Source organism: Vanessa tameamea, chromosome 5 (genome assembly GCF_037043105.1).
Source record: "Vanessa tameamea isolate UH-Manoa-2023 chromosome 5, ilVanTame1 primary haplotype, whole genome shotgun sequence".
Classification (NCBI taxonomy): domain Eukaryota; kingdom Metazoa; phylum Arthropoda; class Insecta; order Lepidoptera; family Nymphalidae; genus Vanessa; species Vanessa tameamea.
The window spans coordinates 1,718,005-1,736,106 of NC_087313.1; the positions used below are offsets into that span (position 1 = coordinate 1,718,005).

The following is an 18,102-nucleotide window of genomic DNA, read 5'->3' on the forward strand; positions in this document are numbered from 1 at the left end:
TGTGTTAGGGCATCGGATTGGGTATAACCCACTCATCTCATATTAAACCGCCCAAAATAATACTATATATTATTGTATTCCAGTTTGAAGGTTAAGTGAGCATCTGTAGTTTCAGAGGCATAAGGGACATAATATCTTAGTTCCCAAAGTTGATGACGAACTGGTGATTTAAGCGATGCTTATGAAAACTGATCACAATTTTAAAATATCATCATTTATTTAACAAAATGTCAATGGTATTTTTTTATGAATAGAATCGGTGTCATTAACCTATGCAGAACATCCTAAATGTTTTTCCTTTTTTTTCTTGCTTATTTATAACTGCTGTTATATAAGATCGCAACAAATATATAAAAATATTAAACTCGTCCGAATGTTATTACTGAAATCTCGTAACATTGAAAAACATGTATATTTTAAAAGTCTTCAAAATTATAAAAATACTTTTAGTATTTATCTTTTAGACATTACATATAAAACTACGAATTTGCTGCTATAATTCGAAGTTGAACGCCACAACTTGCTGCATATGGTCTTGTCCAAATAAGCCTTATAAATGGCGAAATAATATTTCCCTCGTTACACCGTCACGTCGTATCGCTAACCGAATAACTCAAAACGCCTTTGTTGTTGCTTTCCTGAACATAAATAAGAATTTTAGCGCGACCACAGCGTCAGAATCCGTTACACTATCACATAAGGCGGGATTTATCACGCCCCTTGATTACGATTTACGTGACGTCACAAGTGATGAGTAACCAGCGGGGTTTTTTATCAGGACTACATTTTTGGTAAATTTAAAGTTCGAACATCAATTCTTTTGTGTAGCCATTCGAGTAATAGTGTAAGTGGATGATATAGATTTGAACTGGAAATATGTGGAAGGATCTCGAGATCGGGATAGAAAAGTTTTTTTTTTTTGTATAATTGGGAATTGCATTTCGTTTTCAATTTTGTAATTTTAGAATCATTTTTATAATTATTTTATTCGTGATATGATCTTTTTCGGGGGAGTATAGTCTGTTGGTTACCAGTTTTTTTACATCTCCGTTAAGTACTTGGGTTTTTGTTTCGAGGGAACAATACAATTATTGTTGCGGAAACCTATTGCGTGATGTTAACCTGATTCATGCAAGATGGAATATTTAAGAAATGATTATTAAATGATCGGTTTTACATTCCGTTTTATTTATTATAACCTCAGAAAATTTATCGAAAGCACTATAAAGGAAATTATTTTTAAATATACTTAGTGAACCTAAGAGCCGAGATAGCCCAATGGTTAGAACGCGTGCATCTTAACCGATGATTGCGGGTTCAAACTCAGGCAAGCACCATTGAATTTTCATGTGCTTCATTTGTGTTTATAATTCATCTCGTGCTCGGCGGTGCATGTGTCTAATTTCAACGAAATTCTGCCACATGTGTATCTACCAACCCGCATTGGAACAGCGTGGTGGAGTATTCTCCAAAACTTCTCCTCAAAGGGAGAGGAGGCCTTAGCCCAGCAGTGGGAAATTTACAGGCTGCTAATGTAATGTAATGTAATGTATAGTGAACCTAAATCTAAAAGAGACATGATATTTAGAATATAAAAATAAAATATTTCACACTATACTTTGCTAAGATGTCGTGTCTGTAATAACACGGACACACAATTCGAATCAAAACAAAGCAAACGCAGTATACGCTCGAATAATAATAGAGTCATTTTGTACGAACAAAACCAAAACTCACCGCGGAACACGATCGTGAAAGTGGTACGCGACATTGATTAAATTTTAATCCATTTACATCTAAATACTGGATCACCGTATCAGTTTTAATCGTCGAATCGGGTCGAGTGAGATACGAAATCATTACTTACACAAACTATTGCAGTGTTGAATGTTCTAACTTTAAATAATATAAAATTAGATATTGTTTATTATTTCATATTATAATTTGATACACACAGGCTCCATTCAGTCTAAAGAAATACTTACCACAGATAAAAAAATAAATGAATATTACAAGGAGATTTTTTTTGCATTGGCATTTGGTTTATATCATCATTATCTTTAAATAAATACAATTTAAAAAATTATAAATCACACTTATTAATGAGGAGACGTTTTTATATAACGCTTAAGATAAAAAATACTAAAAAAATATACATAAAATTTATAATTAACAAAAGATATAAGTTTCATAGAAGTTGTAGTATTATATAAGGTAGCTACGCTGCGTAATTAGTTTATTTTTATTTTTATTTGACATAAATAAAAAAAAACGCGTTACAGTGAAACACTTAATCATGTTTAAGTTTATAACTTTGACCACCACAGAGCTTGATAAGGGAAGAAATAAGAATGTTTTTATGTGACTCGCGACTTGAATGCGACGCGATTCAGGAGAGATTTTTTTTTCCGCTATTTGTGTCTTCAGCCACGTAAAGAGAATTTACGATTGGACATAAAATTTTCAATTTGATTCAGAGATCCCTCTCAATTTACAAGTGCTTAAGAAAAATGCTCAAAATTAACTCAATCTGGATTGTCATAAATTTCAGTAAATACATAAAACGATTTTCATAATTTTTTCATATGATAATTATCTGGTAATTAAAGTCATTATAACTTTTTATGTGTTTAATTTTTACTCGGTGGATTTTTTTGTTCGAAAGTTTGCTTGAATTTTAATTATGATTAGATCATTAGCTCTTTATATGTGTAAGTTATGCATTGGTCAGTCTCTGGAAACATCCATGATGAACCAGCAGCTGCCAGCGTCGAGGTTCATCAAAACATTACCCTAAGACAATATTCAATATTTCGCGAGAACAAAGTGAGTTCTTACAGAATTACAAACTGCTAATATATTTTTTTAAAAAATTATACTTTCTTGATAAGTATAATAAAACGTAAACATAAATATAATATAATTATATAATTCAATACTTAATTTTTTTATACATAAACTGTATAAAAACTCTCTAATTGACATGAAGTGGAAACTTAGATATGTGGGGAGACCAAATCAAATCTAGACTCAGTTCTGTCTATTTTCTAGATCACGATTAAACGTTAACGCTGTCACTAAAATTAAAACTCCGATCCCTTTATCTATCCGAGTAAAATTCCCCAAGAACTAATTTCGTGAGAAAGTGCCTCGCTAAAAATTCCCGTCCGTCTATACAGGGTGCGCGTGCCACGTCACTACACTTGATATAATTTTAATTAAACTTCGCCGAGAAATGTGGCCTGAATGGAAAAGATGTGCTCATTTTATATGGTTATGTTAAAATATTGATATTATTTTACACATTATTTTCTAAATATTAAGAAGTTCCATTTTTTTATGTAATGTGTATTTTATGGTGGTAAAAATTTCTGGAACTTTCTATCAAAAGTGGCCATGATTAAGGAACTTTTCATCTGGAAATATCTGGTAATCGTCAGGTACCATCAAACTTTATATATTCACAACATCTGATCAAGTAATTTTAGAGTAGTCCTCTTGTACTTCTTTACCTGAAACCATTATTCCGCGACTTGCTAAAAACAAAGATAAAGAAATTATATTAAATTCTTTGGTGGAAATCATGAACAGATCAAGACCGACAGTCCATTGAACAACTACAGCTACCAATTTTATTATAGACAAGCATGAACGAAAATCAGAAAAGAAACGCTGTACGTTTGTTGTAATAAGTTAATATATTAAAAATTTTGCTATTTAACACGACGTTACATATAAATAAAAATATTAAAATAATTAATGGATACCATTGAGCAGTCATGATCATTTTATTCAAATTTCGAAATATGAAAATTAAATTTCCTTAAAATAAAACAGAAATTATTTCTGTAACAGCAAAGCAAACGTTCTAAGAATTTTAGCGCGATTCCTTTATAGTAAGTGTTTCTACTACTGTTGACTATTTTAGGCGAAATTAATCTCGATCTTCTCAGAAAATACTGAGTCCACATTTTATAGAAATATGATATAAATTTAATTTATCTTATCAATCTCTTTATTATTGAGTGCCTCGTAGTGGCTATAAAGCTATAAGGCCGCGTATCCCGAGGTTCTGGGTACATACCCCAGGTCGGGCCAATTTTATTTTTGTTGGCTGTAGGTGGCCAACTGGCAAGAGGTTCACCTGATGGAAAGTGACTACCACCGCTAGAAATCACGCTGTTATATATCTTGGTGGTGGTGGTTTCGTGTTGAATAATATGTCTTATTTATTTATTAATGTATGAATCTGTAAAGTTAAAAATATTTGCGAAATTTTAGTACAGAAACGAATACCATATATCCTCAGGAAGGATTTATAGACTTTGCGGAGTCGGATACTTTACCATGTTAATTAATTCATTAAAAATAAATGATAAAAAAAGACAATTTAAATGAGAGCAACCGGGAATTATAGGTCTCTTTCCAAACAAAGAAATATTTTTTAAAATAGGTTCATAAACTAAATGCTTCACTAGCGTTTTTAAATTCCCTCTTCAGGCGTTAAAAAAGTAGTCCTCCCTTAGAGTTCAAGCTTACTTTATACCAAAATTTCAACCAATTCGTTTCAGTGATGCTAAACCACCAAACTGAATTAAAAATCGTGAAAGAGCAACGGACAGACGGACGGAGAGAGTTACTTTCTCATTTATAATATAAGTATAGATAAAAATACGTCCAAAAGAAAGGATCTATTCTTCTTCTTTAAAGTCGATTAGAAAGTAAGAATATCCTTTGAAAAAACAAACATAATTGGTGAAATCGTTGTATCAGCGTAGTGTGTATTTTAGTCCTATAATGTACAATGTTTCTTTAGACAAACTGTCATACAGGCAAAAAATATTTAAGCCAAAAAAAAAAAACTACAAAAGACCTGTACCTCTTTCATTTCAAAATAAGAATTATTTCTCTTGAAAAGATTTCATCAGCGACGGCTATGATTTTTCGAATGAAACTTTTTAATATCCCGTAATAAGCCGAATATGGAAATCCGCTGGCAAAGAGACATGGCGAAGTTTTTAATAGTTAGAACGGTCTGTTTATACAATTTTCAAACATTGTAGCGTACTGGGCTGTCCGCCAGCGCTGCAAAAAGTTATTAGCTTATTTTTGTAATGCTGTTCTATTTAAATGCAAAAACAATTTGAGCAATTTCAGCCGCTGTTTTTAAAACCAATGTAAAGCGTAAACAAATCAGTAAATGTTAACGTAAATATAATCACGGTGGGTAATCTATATTGACTTTAAACAGTATTAATAAATTAATAAATCGATTACTTAAATAAATGTGTATTGTATTGAACCTATTTTTTTTTAAATGTTACACGCTTCATTCAAGATTTTTAAACATGCAAAAAGAAGTAAAAGTTCTTAATAAGAATAGACTGATTGATATAGAAAAAAAAAAATCGGCAGAATAGTCTCGTACATCAGCCTATTTCGAATTGTAAAAATTAAAATATTAAAAAATTAAAAATCACAAGCATCACTCAAAATAATATGTCCGGTTGATTTTTTCAAACTGTCCTTTTTTAATTAAATAATGGACGATACTTTGGGATTTGAAGAAAGCAGCAAGAAGTCTTCTACGGAATGGCAATTAGGTGTCCAGAGCAATATATCGCTGGCTGCTAGTTCGAATACGCAGCCAATCCATCAAGATCTATATGTGATACCACAGGTATTTAATTTTTTGACAAGTTATATATATATATATATATATGGTTCAAATGTATGTACGGGCCTCTTATGTTTAGTAGCTAGCTGTCAAAACTATAAATGATTAGGTTCTGGGTTTTGTTAGGCTACAAAAGTATTATTATCGCAGTACCAGATTAGAGTTTCAAGGTTAGTTTAGTTAGTTCCCTGAACTCTTCCCGGTGAAGGTAAACAACACAAGTAAGCCTTTATTTAGACACACACTCAGATGAACTGTGTACTATATAATAAATTTATCATTGTTCGCTAGTCTTTACTTAGGATGGTTATCATGGTTGAAATCAGTCATCGTAGCCCATTCAATGAATACTAAATAATATTTTATCACCACAGAATGAGGAAAATTCACTCAGGCCGACGATTGACGCGTCTTGGATAGAAAATCTGTCGTTTTACCGTTGTTACACGTCCACTGTGAGCAAAATTGAATTACTATGCATGCAACAGAACAGTGTGAACAGGTACGTTTATAGTAAAACAAATTTGTATAATAAAATTGCTTTTATATGACTTAGAACATATTTATTATTTATGCCATAAATCTGAGAAAAAAAAATGATTTCATCTAGGCACGAGGCACAAGGGACATAAAATCTTAGTTCCCAAGGTTGGTGGCGCATAGGTGATTAATGGAATGGTTAATATTTCTTACAGCGCATTTGTCTATGGGCGGTGGTGACCACTTACCATCAGGTGGCCCATATGGTCGTCCGCCAACCAATGCCTTAATAAAAAATATCTGTAAAAAATCTCTAAAAAGCTATATAATTGATTTTTATTGTACATGATATACAATTTACAGATTTTTCTGGTTTTATATATTCAACGTGCTATGCAAAAGCTTACCAATGGCCTACGTTCACATTTTTCTAAGTACATACGCTCCGGATCATCATTTTTTTCTTCCGAAAATGGTGCCAATATGCTATGGTGAGTTAAATATTAAAAAATATGTCTATTTTTAAAACTTTTTAAAAATTTATTTAAGATTTCAAGTTCAATACTGGACCAACAACGCTATCATGACAATATAATCACGTAATACATATTTTAAATTAAACTTTAAAGATTAGTTGTTAACTTACAAATAATTATAACAATATTTACAGGGCTTAACGTAATATTTGTGATTACTGGCATTTTCGAAATATTCATTTTACTAAATAATACGTCCCTCTACATACTTTTCATAGTAGCCGGTCTGATGAACAAGATGCCGTGGAACAGGTAACGAAAGGAACGTTCTAAGCAATATTTCATCGCATAGATTTATTTAAGAAGCTAATCATTTTTCAGATGTTTGAATACGACTATGGAGTTTGATGGCGGTATATTCACTTGTTACAATTTATCAGAATTCGCAAAGAAAGTGAGAGATACAAACATAACATACGAAGGATACTACTACGCTACCTCGTCGAAGGAAAATATATCGTTCGCTCAAATTGAGTACTTTGAGTATGTGTTTTTTTGAATGCAGTTAGTTGTAGGATTTCTTGGTGGTAAGGCTTTGTAAGCCCGTCTGTTTAAGTGCCCACCTATCAGATTATCTACCGCCAAACAGTGAGATTTAGTATAGTCGCGTTTCGATTTGAAAGGTAAGTGAGCCATAATGTCTTAGTTCCCAAGATACGTCTTGTCTATGTCTTACATTAGAACTTTAGACGACTTCCATGGTCGAGTAGTGTGTACACCGAGGTCCCGGGTTCGATTCCCGGCCGAGTCGATGTAGAAAAAGTTCATTAGTTTTCTACTTCTACTTCTGATTTTCCATAACACATGTGCTTTAGCTACTTACATTGGGACCAGAGTAATGTATGTGATGTTGTCTAATATTTATTTTTTTATATAAATACAAAAGATGCAATGGCCATTATACTTCCAAATTAAGTGAAGGAATTATTGTATTCGTATCAAAATAGGAACCACTTTCTTTTCAAATTATACATTTAGATCACAATCAACCGTTAACGTAATAGCTTTTAATTAATTATCAAGAAATTCTTCTTTTCCGAAAACATAAAAAATATTTTAAAGTTGATTATAAGTCTAATAATGATTTTTGAGATTCGATACACATACTAGTAATAATGTTTGTTTATAGTTATTTCCTTAACACCGTGACTGAGGGCCAGCACCATCAACAATTCATATTAATGGCTGCCATGTGGATTTTTGTAGGGCTTAGCTACAACTATCTCTTTAAAAATCTCGTTTGGAAGGTAAATATTTTATATGAATTGTAAATGTCACGAAAATATCTCACAGCTGAAATAATGACGAACCTCCTGTTCCATTTTGGATTAGAAATTACAATATCCATTAGCTCGTGAATAGTCACCTCGCTGTACAACCTTAGGTCCCATGTGGAATAAACCCTGGCTCGAGCCAATAAAAAATAAGTATTTGAAGTTTCTGTCGATATGCTTTTAGTAACCCCTGTGCCTGAAGTATTTTCAGTCGTGTCGGATTGACAGACCCATCCTATTAAAAGAACGAAGGAAATCGGGCGTAGCTGCGTCTGCTTACAAACTTGCCCACCTAAATAAATCCTGTGATAGTTAGTCTGCCTTGAGCATTGTCCGTGTGCCCTAAATTGGTCACGGAAAATAAAGTAGATAATAATAATCCAGAACCTATTTTTTGTACTCGGTTGAATTTTAATAACTGTAATACTTTTTGCTTTTATCGCATGATGTCCAAAAAAGGAGTCTAATGTATTCAGGATTTATATGTATGTGAGTTTGTTTATTCCACCATAACTTTTAAACGCCTAACCTGATTTGGACGAATGGGAATCTGTTAGAATCCTTACATCATACCTAGTGAAGGGAGTTTTTTTACATTTACGTTTTGTTGCTTCTGTTTTATTGCTTTTAACATCGTTTCAGTTTAATTATTGAATCGATGATAACCAGTCTCTCAGAAGTACAAGCGCACCCTTACATTGTTAGTAGGGATTAAATGGTGAGTCCGTTTTATCTGTAATAAAGTATACTAAAATTTACTTTATCATTTCAGGTATTGCACTATACACACTTAGCACTCATAAGTATGTTCATAATGATATTTATACACTTAGTAATAGTATATGAAGACTCAGAAATTCAAATAGTCGAAACCCATGATGAAGATCATCGAAGGTATTTAATGGTAAGATTTGTAATACGTACAATTTGAGTGCCAAACTTTGAATTCAAAATGAAATTGGTTAATTGTGCTGTTACGACAGTACGTGCTGGTACGGATAGATGGCGCTGTTTCAATAAATCATATTACTGAATCGCGCTGACTAGATATTCGTCACCGGATATATATAGCGTAAAACAATAGTTTTTATATTACTAAATGAATTACTTAAAGGTTTGTTTTATTCCCTCTTTGGTTCTTCGATAATACTAAATTACTGTGACTCATTATAAACCAATATAATTAATTTTTCAACACGTATAAAAATAAATATTTATAAATATAATTATATTTCCATATTTCTTTACCGCTACCGTACATGCCAAATGTTATTAAAAACTATGTTATTTGTTTTATAATCACTAATCATTTTCATGATTTACAAAAATGTTTCCAAAGTTTCTTGGGATTACAAATAAATTAATGCATTGTTTTGCGTCTGACAAAACATATTACTGTGTTTTGAAATTTATTATTATTTCCCGTTAATGGTCAACACATATTAAATGTTACATATTCTCATTAAAAAAAAAAAAAAAAACGTAATTAGTATAACGTCTTCGTATATTTAAAAACCCGGATAACCGGTTAGGAGTTCTGTAATCGTTAAATACATTCCGAATGGCGTTAATGTCACTTAAGAGGGAATCGGTGCATCGTAAAAAAACTTAACTGCAGTCACTCGTAGCTTAATTAGGAGACCATTCAAGGCACAATACTTAAAGAAAACATTTTAATTCCCTGCATAATTACAAATTTAATCGCAAAATTCAAATAAAATATGGAATATGTTTTTGATATATCTTACTGTTGAATTATATAAAACCTTTGTTATAAATAGCACTTCTCTTTAGATATCACATCAATAACAATAACGACTGTTTCCTTGGTTAGTACTAAAATAATACTAGCAATGCCCCGAATTAAATAAGGAATTACTAATATTCCTCCTTTTAAGCTTATCACTTGTGTTAGGTGTGGGTACGACTTTTTACATCGCTAGGCGGCCTAAACCAATGCGCTATTGACGCATATAGAGCTGCAAATTCCGAGGTCCTGGGTAGAGACTCCAAGTTGGGCCTTTTGCGTTTTTTGTCAAACAAATATCATTCAGAGACGAACATTTTAAAGTTGTTAATGTTAATACCGCATTACCCTTGTATGCAAGCTATAACGCTACTTCGGCTCCTGAACCCTTTCTGGTCTGTCAAATTTCTATCTCAAAGGATTGTGAGAGCGAGAGAAAAAATAGTGTGTATGTGTTTGCTCACACTAGAGCACTATAATATCTCGGGTGCAGTATCCGTAATATACTCTGCGAATGATAGTCGTGACTGAAATCGGACAGAAGGACGTCATCAGCAATTCAACTGCTCGTGATATAATTTCTGGCAATTAATGTAATCAATTTTAGTCACTGAATGACTTTTATTTTCTTAGTGTCTAAATGTAATTAATGTGTATTTATTTGATTTTTAGAACGCTGATTTTGACTTGTTGGCAGAGTCCATGACAGCGCCTCCGATAGCTCATATTGTAAGCGCTAGAAGCACGACTGAGGTACTTAATATTATATCTATATTTTTTAAATGTATCCGTAATATTCATACAAAAATGTGTTAGAACATAAGAACTTTAGTGCGTCGGTTACCCGTAGCGTGCCAATAGATGTTTCTCACGAATACCATTTATTTCAGAAAGATATGTATATATTTTAATGGTATCGGTAGGCGGTCGAGCAAATGGGCCACCTGATGGTAAGTGGTCACCACCGCCCATAGACAATGGCGCTGTAATAAAATGTGTAAATATTAACAATCCCTTACATCACCAATGCGCCACCAACCTTGGGAACTAAGATGTCCCTTGTGCCTGTAGTTACACTGGCACACTCACCCTTCAAACCGCAACACAACAATATTGAGTACTGCTGTTTGGCAGTAGAATATCTGATGAGTGGGTGGTACCTACCCAGACGGGCTTGCACAAAGCCCTACCACCAAGTTAAATATATATCAAATAATTTAATTAGTATATGCTCTACAGATTAAGCCAAGTCGAAACAGCGCTATTATAATAACATCAAATGCCGCTTATTATTTATTTCGAGCTCTGACGACGTACTTGATGAAAAAGTACTGTGAAAATCATATAAAAGCTACGATTATTTACTGGAATTATGGTAAATATATTGCAAAATATTACGCAAAACGTACAATAGTTTTTCTTCACAATCAGATTTTTTTATTTGATAAACCTTTATTGATCTAGATCGGAAAATATTCAATCACGCAATCTTTAGCTATATCAGAAATTCTTGACGGTAAACCAACTATTAAGATAATAAATAATACGTATAAAATAAATATAAAATTTCGCCGTGAAAAGGAATAAAAATAGATACAAATAAAAAATAATAAGAAATGAGGTTTTCCGGCTTACAAATTTCATTTATATATATAATAAAATTGGAGTGTCTGTTTGTAATATTAAAATAATCGCTTTTTGTATATGTATGTACATATACCACAATATATATTTTTTTCAATTTTTGTCAGTCTGTTTTTTCCGGCTACCCTCTGGAACGGTTGGACCGATTTTGATGGGACTTCGACTGGCAGATAGCTGATGTAATAAGGAGTAACTTAGCTACAACAATAACTTTTCTGTTAAATTCAGCGAACGAAGTCGCGGGCACAGTTTGTTTAATATATAACCAATATCAAATTAATTATACCATACTATATAATTTCATTAGACAATATGTATAATTAAATTGAACCAATTGAATTACACATAACATAATTATCGGTTAATGGATACGTTTGTAAATACACAACGAGCCGTGTAATAACTTTGGTTTTTGGATTTGATTGTTATACCCTGTTCAAATAAGCTTGATCTTTTTGACAGACGGGCTAGTGATGAGAAACTGAAAATATAACATATATAACAGTCGATGGAAAGATGGAACGCGTAATTCAAATTAGAATTCAGTTTTTTTTTCTATAAAGTGTTATACCAGCTACAGAGACCCTAACCACTAGCCAAAGAGACCCCAACCAAAAGGACCCCCGTTCGTAACAATAACTTAAAAATGATCTTTAATAAAGATTTTTGTAATCGATATTTGTAACAGCTACTGCCTGTTATTCGCGTCCCTACCGTCCGACCCGTGTAACATTGTACAAGCGTCTGTTATTTTCAGTGTTTCTATTTAAATTTTACTTTGAAGCAATAATAGAAAAAGTCTTAACATTTTCGGATAACGCTTGAATCTTTGGGAACTTTTGTATTATATTTATTTTTTTAAATATTTTTACAATTTTTAAAATAATTAAATTAAGAAAATAATATGTTCGTTATTGCAAAGTTATGTCGATCAGAAAAATTTACATCTATCAAAAAGAGGTAAATTTTCGGATCGGGCCTCCGGGATTCTCAGATACCAGACGAAACGCGGTAGCATAGCTACCACTTTACGCCGGTTTTAAGTGAGAGAGTGGTACTTCCCCGGGCGTGCCGGCCCATTCGGCTGCAACCCGAAGGTATGCAGTGTGGCACTACCACTTAAGATACGTTGGTAAATACGCAACGAGCCGTGTAATAACTTTGGTTTTTGGATTTGATTGTTAATATTCGTGGATTTGTCATTTCTATATTTTATTTTCATTGACAGTTCACTAAGATACTAATTGACTAAATTTGTCTCAAGATGAAACGTCTAATAAATTTATGGAATCGATATATGAGTTTAATTATTTAAGTTAACATAAGCTCAATTGTAGATCGGCGTGCGTTGGACAAAATCAAACCCAAGTATAAAATTAATAGATTAAAATTCTAATTCTTGTTTAACTTCAATAGGCCGGGATAGCCTAGTGGCCAAAAATATTGTGGATTCTATCCTAAGCGCACATATTTGTGTTAATGTATTTGATTTTTGTTTAAATCAATTCATTTGTAACCAACCAAAATCGGAGCAACGTCGTGAAAACCAAACCAAACCTTCTTTTTAATAGAAGATAATCTCTTTTACTAGCAGTCAGAATTTTCAGGCTGTTAATAACATAGTAACAGCAGTTTTTTTAATTAAAATTTTGTAATTGATTGTAGGTAGTGGTTCAATCTTTTATTTCTGGCCAATGTACTTCGCAACATTATACTTGGGAGATTTTTTCGTCATAATTTTCTTTGCTCTTAACGGCATCGTGGATAGCTGTACATTTGTAAGTATTAAATTTATTTTGTGTAAACATTTATATATTTTTCGTCTAATTCAGGACCAATGCTTACTCAAAACTACAATGTAATATATAAATCTATTCCAACCACAAGAGGACTAAAGCAAAATAAACAACTTTGACCTTGAATTAACGCGATGTCATTGGTCGAGATCTTGAATATTCTATGGTATTCATTATGGATTCGCGAAAAAATAACTCTAGCTGTGGAATTTAATATCGGCAATGTGGTTATCGGAAAAATTGATAAAAGTAGTAATTTTGTATTATATGTTAAGTAAATATATCAAGAACTGTAATATTTGTAGAGCATAATATAGCAGATCTATAACGGAATCACATGGAATATGTAAATCTAAAATGTATTCCTTCTTTGATTGGATTAGGATTTAATTATTATTATATTAATATTGTAATAACTAAGTATTTATAACAAAAGAAATAGAAAGTCTATCGAGGTAGCTTGGCCGATAAAAGACGTTAATCTTAACCGAAAATCGTGGTATCGGAAAAAATCCACTGTGTTTTCAGCCGCGTGTCATTCACCTCGCTGATTGAACCGCGCCGCTTGGTAAAAAGACTAGGCTGTTAATTGAATGGCTAATTAAGGTAGCCGTGACACAAACACAGTGTATGTTTTAGTGAACAGTGTGGTGATATAAGCTCCGAATCTTCCTCATAGAAGGAGAGACATTGCTCAACTGCGAACTGGGTCTATTAGCAACAGTTATATAGCTTTATTTATAACGACATAAGGACTATTTTTGTTTAGATTCCTTTTAGTTTCACTAAAGTGATACCATGTCTTATTTTCGTGTTCACCTGTTTCAGTTTATTACTTTTCGTTGTTTCGTAGAAGCTATTGTGTGTGAATGGACGTGGATTAAGCCCTGGTGTGTGATAGTCGCTACATGGGCAGTTGCTCTTTACGAATTCTGTGAAACTGACGGGACTGTAATTATATTTTTTATTGCAATTATTTTTAGTTTTACCTTTGTAGCAGTTAAATAACCTATCCAGCTAAATTATACATTGATAAAAACCGAATTAAATTTTAATATGTATTTGAGAACCGTACAAACGGATAGATGTCAAAACGACATAGCTTTAGTATGAAGCAATAATTAAGCGAAAATAATTTAACAAAGATACATAATGGTTATGTCTAAATTTCAGCTAAATGCGTGTATTATTTAATGATACAAGCAAATGCAATCTCAGGACGAATGTTTGCTTGTATTAACTAAACTTTTCGGCTAGGGAATTTGCAGTTTTGGGCTTCTCTTTACTATGATATGCGTATATTATACATATAAACTTCCTTACTTCCTCTAGAATCACTGTGTATATTGATGAAAACTGAAAGAAAAGGTATAACGTATAGACGGCGGGTAGCGGCTTTGTTTTACATTGTATAGAGATGAAATTTGATTGCTAGTTGTGTTTTGACATATATATACAAATGATAATTTTTATTTCAGTTTTCAGAAAATTCCTTCATATTTTGGACTGCCACGTCAACCTTGGCGGAAGTGATCGTACTGTTTTGGGTATATCCGATGGGTCGGTTGATAGATGATATCACATTTCACTATGGAATGTTTCCAACAAAATTAAGAGTTTGGAGTTTCATGATAGTACCAGTATTTTATTTAGTACGTATTCAAATTATGCTTAGTTAATATAAAATGGTTTTAAATTATATTTGAAAAAGCAAAAGCTTTTAAGAGTTATACTAAGTATTTTTATGGGATTCGAGAATGATACTAGAGAGCCGATGTTTAAATTGAATGGGTAATTTTTTAACCTGTGTATATTTTCAATTCAGTTCAATTCTTAGTTTAATGGATTTTAGTTGTGCCACAGGGCACAGATTATTTCGCCAATGTCACGTAGGATGGAGAAGACACGAATGAGATTGATCGGTATGACTGAGATTGTGTATATTTTACACGTACAAAGTCGAGGCTGACAGCTAGCAATTAGTTAGTTAGCAATTATACACAGATAGTAAATCTTCTACCGAGGATTGCCAGATCTAAATAATAATAATCTACATTAATATTATAAGCAGAAAAGATTTATTTTATTTGTAATCGATAAATGAAAGTACTGAACCGATTTGAATAATTCAGCATTTGTTGGCAACTTTGTCCAAAAGTAACATATTGTAGGTTATATTTATTTCAACACAACCTGAATTTCACGCTGACGAAGCCGTTTGTTAATAATATAATAACAAAGAACGTTTTTGTTTCAGATAAAAACATATGTTATCATAAGTAGGTTTAACATTGTTCGAAATGAAAATGACAATTTCAGGTCACAACACAACACGAGATCGACATTCTTGTATCAATTGATATTGTTTTCTGTGTTTGCAATGTACGCTTTTTACCATATCACTATCAAACAAAATAAGGTAATTAAGAACAAACTCATTAATTGTTTAATCATTCTTAAGTAGTATATTTAATTGACTTTAAATACACTTGGTGCTTATTCTATAGCCAAACAGTAATACTAACTAAATGAGCCAGTGTAACTGTATGAGAGCCATATTTAACTTCTAACATCGCCAATGTCTATGGAGTTGTAAGGATTAACAATGATGACCACTTAACATCACGTGATTCTGACTGAAAATTAAAAACCTATTATCGAATCGATTTGTGGTTGATAGTTCGTTCAATTTGATCAAATCACTATTTCATCTCGAAAATGTAATGTTTATTTTACGAAAAATTCTTTCAGAGTTGGACTTATTTATTTAAACCAGCACCGGAATGGGGCCCAAAAGATTTCAATAGTCGACAGCTTAGGAAACAATTTGATACTCGTGAGGTGATATATATATATATACTTTTTTAAACATATAGTGTAATAATACTACATCGTAATGTTATTCTGTTCGGAAGAAAGTTTTGTGAGGAAATAATTTTATGCAAAAAAACACCTTATATAAAAATTCACACACTTATTTCATTTAACCCTTGAATATATAATGCTTAATGTACTATTATTTTGTAAAGACAAACCCGATATTCACCAGTCACGACTGTATGTGTGTTTTTTTACTCGTCTGATGGAAAGTGACTACCACCGCCCATGGACGTCTACAACATCGAGGCTTTGCAGGTGCGATGCTGGTCTTAGAAGAATGAGTAGGTTCTTTTTTTTGAAAGATCCAAGTCATATCAGCTCACAAAATCCGCAGGTGAAAATTGCTTCAAAAGAGAAGTTGTGCGATGAAGAAAATTTCTTAAAAAAGTCTTATTAATCATCTTAAATGATAATGTTATATTTGTTATATATTTCAGTACATAGGTTCGCAAGCACCGAGACCTTTGAGCAGATTCTTAATAAGTAAAGCAGAATTGAAATCATACAAACTGGATATTCCTTACGAACCTGTCATTCGTCGGACCGAGGTACAAAATGAAAATGAAAAATTGTGAACGAAATGTTACTATACGATTCCAATAAAATTACTTAATACGTATTTTGCGATGTGATTATACCTTTTATTATATAACAATTTACAAATATTACTATTTATATATGAGGTAAATAAGGGAAAACATCTAAAGATACCATCACCAGTTTTAACCAACATTTGAATGGAATATTTGGAACATAAAGCGTTAAATTCGAGGTTCATACCATTAAATTTAGTAAGAGTGCGTTGGTGACGTTTACTGGATAATTAGGGCAAAATAGATTCGGCGATATTATATACAAATATATTATTATTCCCTAATATTTGCTTAACGTATGAAATAAAGTCACATAGAGCTTAATCAATTTTTAATACTAAGATCGTGGTCCGGCCTGACTAGTCTAAGATCCCGCTGCAGAATCAGTGTACCCATCGTGTACTAAAAGTAGAAATATTAAAAATTTATGAAAAGAGTCTTTATAGGTGTTGTCGTAAAGTGGACGATATTTTATTGAAAAAAACAAGTCAATGAAATTTTTGACGGAATAAGAATTATTAATAATTTAATTAAAAATACTAGCGGCCACATCTTGATAGGCAACCTGTTAGATACAAATTCTCCTAAACATAAATATGTGTAAAAATATGGTTTTTAGCAAACACTCGATGGGTACACTGATTCTGCAGCCGGATCTCGTACTAGACGAAGCTCTGGTCTGAAGTGTTTCTTTTCGAACCTGAGGTCAATTTTTGACAGTCAATAATCAACTGTCATTTTCGATCGTCTAATAATTTGGAATTTGAAAATCATAAATTGAACCGTTTAAGTGTTTTGTTAAATAAGTAATGTTTTGTTAATTAGTAGTAGAAACACTAAAGTTCACCTTTTAAAGAGCTCTTCATTACGGAAACCATTAAGTTGTCCGACTTTATCACAAAAAAAGGTTAAATGGGTAGTTAAAATCCGGAATTTCGTAGCCACTCTTAATTCTTGATTATAATCTGGATTGAAGAAGTAAACATTTTGGATACTTTGAATGTGTTAATACTTTTACAATTACGGGGATCAATTATTAATAATATTATAAAGAAATATTGCAATAAAGATTACTTTTTGATTATTAGTGCTATATTCCAATCTGTTTATCATTAAAAAAATACTTGATGTTAGGTAATGCACCCGTCTGGGTACCCAGCTCTCATCCAATATGCTACCAAGCAGCAATAGGTACTTAGTATTGTTGAGTTGCAGTTTAAAGGATGAATGAGCCGGTATAAGCAAAGGAGATATAACTTCTTTGTTCCCAGGATTGACAATGTAAAGGATTGTCATCGTTTGTTGTAATGCTATTGTCTATCGGCTGTTGTGAGTCCTTATTATCAGGTGCGACATTTACCAAATTAAATATTCTACAAAGAAAAAATGGGCCACCGCTTTAATAAATATAAAACAGTTTTGTTATAAATCCTATAACAATTAAATATTCGTACACTGAATAAAATCCTAACGAA

The 18,102-nt window shown here is 32.2% G+C and overlaps 1 protein-coding gene across 1 annotated transcript; it reads left to right on the forward strand.

Annotated features, from left to right (window-relative positions):
- Positions 1 to 5,542: 5,542 nt before the first annotated feature.
- On the forward strand, positions 5,543 to 16,609 carry LOC113392724 (uncharacterized). Its single transcript, XM_064220778.1, has 15 exons — positions 5,543 to 5,680; positions 6,052 to 6,179; positions 6,521 to 6,648; positions 6,828 to 6,945; positions 7,015 to 7,176; positions 7,823 to 7,940; positions 8,740 to 8,871; positions 10,387 to 10,467; positions 10,954 to 11,089; positions 13,024 to 13,136; positions 13,983 to 14,105; positions 14,633 to 14,806; positions 15,412 to 15,573; positions 15,906 to 15,995; positions 16,472 to 16,609. The coding sequence occupies exons 1-15, from the start codon at positions 5,543 to 5,545 to the stop codon at positions 16,607 to 16,609; spliced, it is 1,941 nt and encodes a 646-aa protein (XP_064076848.1).
- The last annotated feature ends 1,493 nt before the right edge of the window (positions 16,610 to 18,102 follow it).

Excerpts from the sequence above, each read along its gene's own strand:
- LOC113392724 (XM_064220778.1), top strand. The coding sequence starts at position 5,543 with ATGGACGATACTTTGGGATTTGAAGAAAGCAGCAAGAAGTCTTCTACG. Across the intron at positions 6,649-6,827 it reads AATGGTGCCAATATGCTATG|GGCTTAACGTAATATTTGTG; the intron begins GTGAGTTAAATA and ends CAATATTTACAG. Across the intron at positions 15,996-16,471 it reads AACAATTTGATACTCGTGAG|TACATAGGTTCGCAAGCACC; the intron begins GTGATATATATA and ends TATATATTTCAG.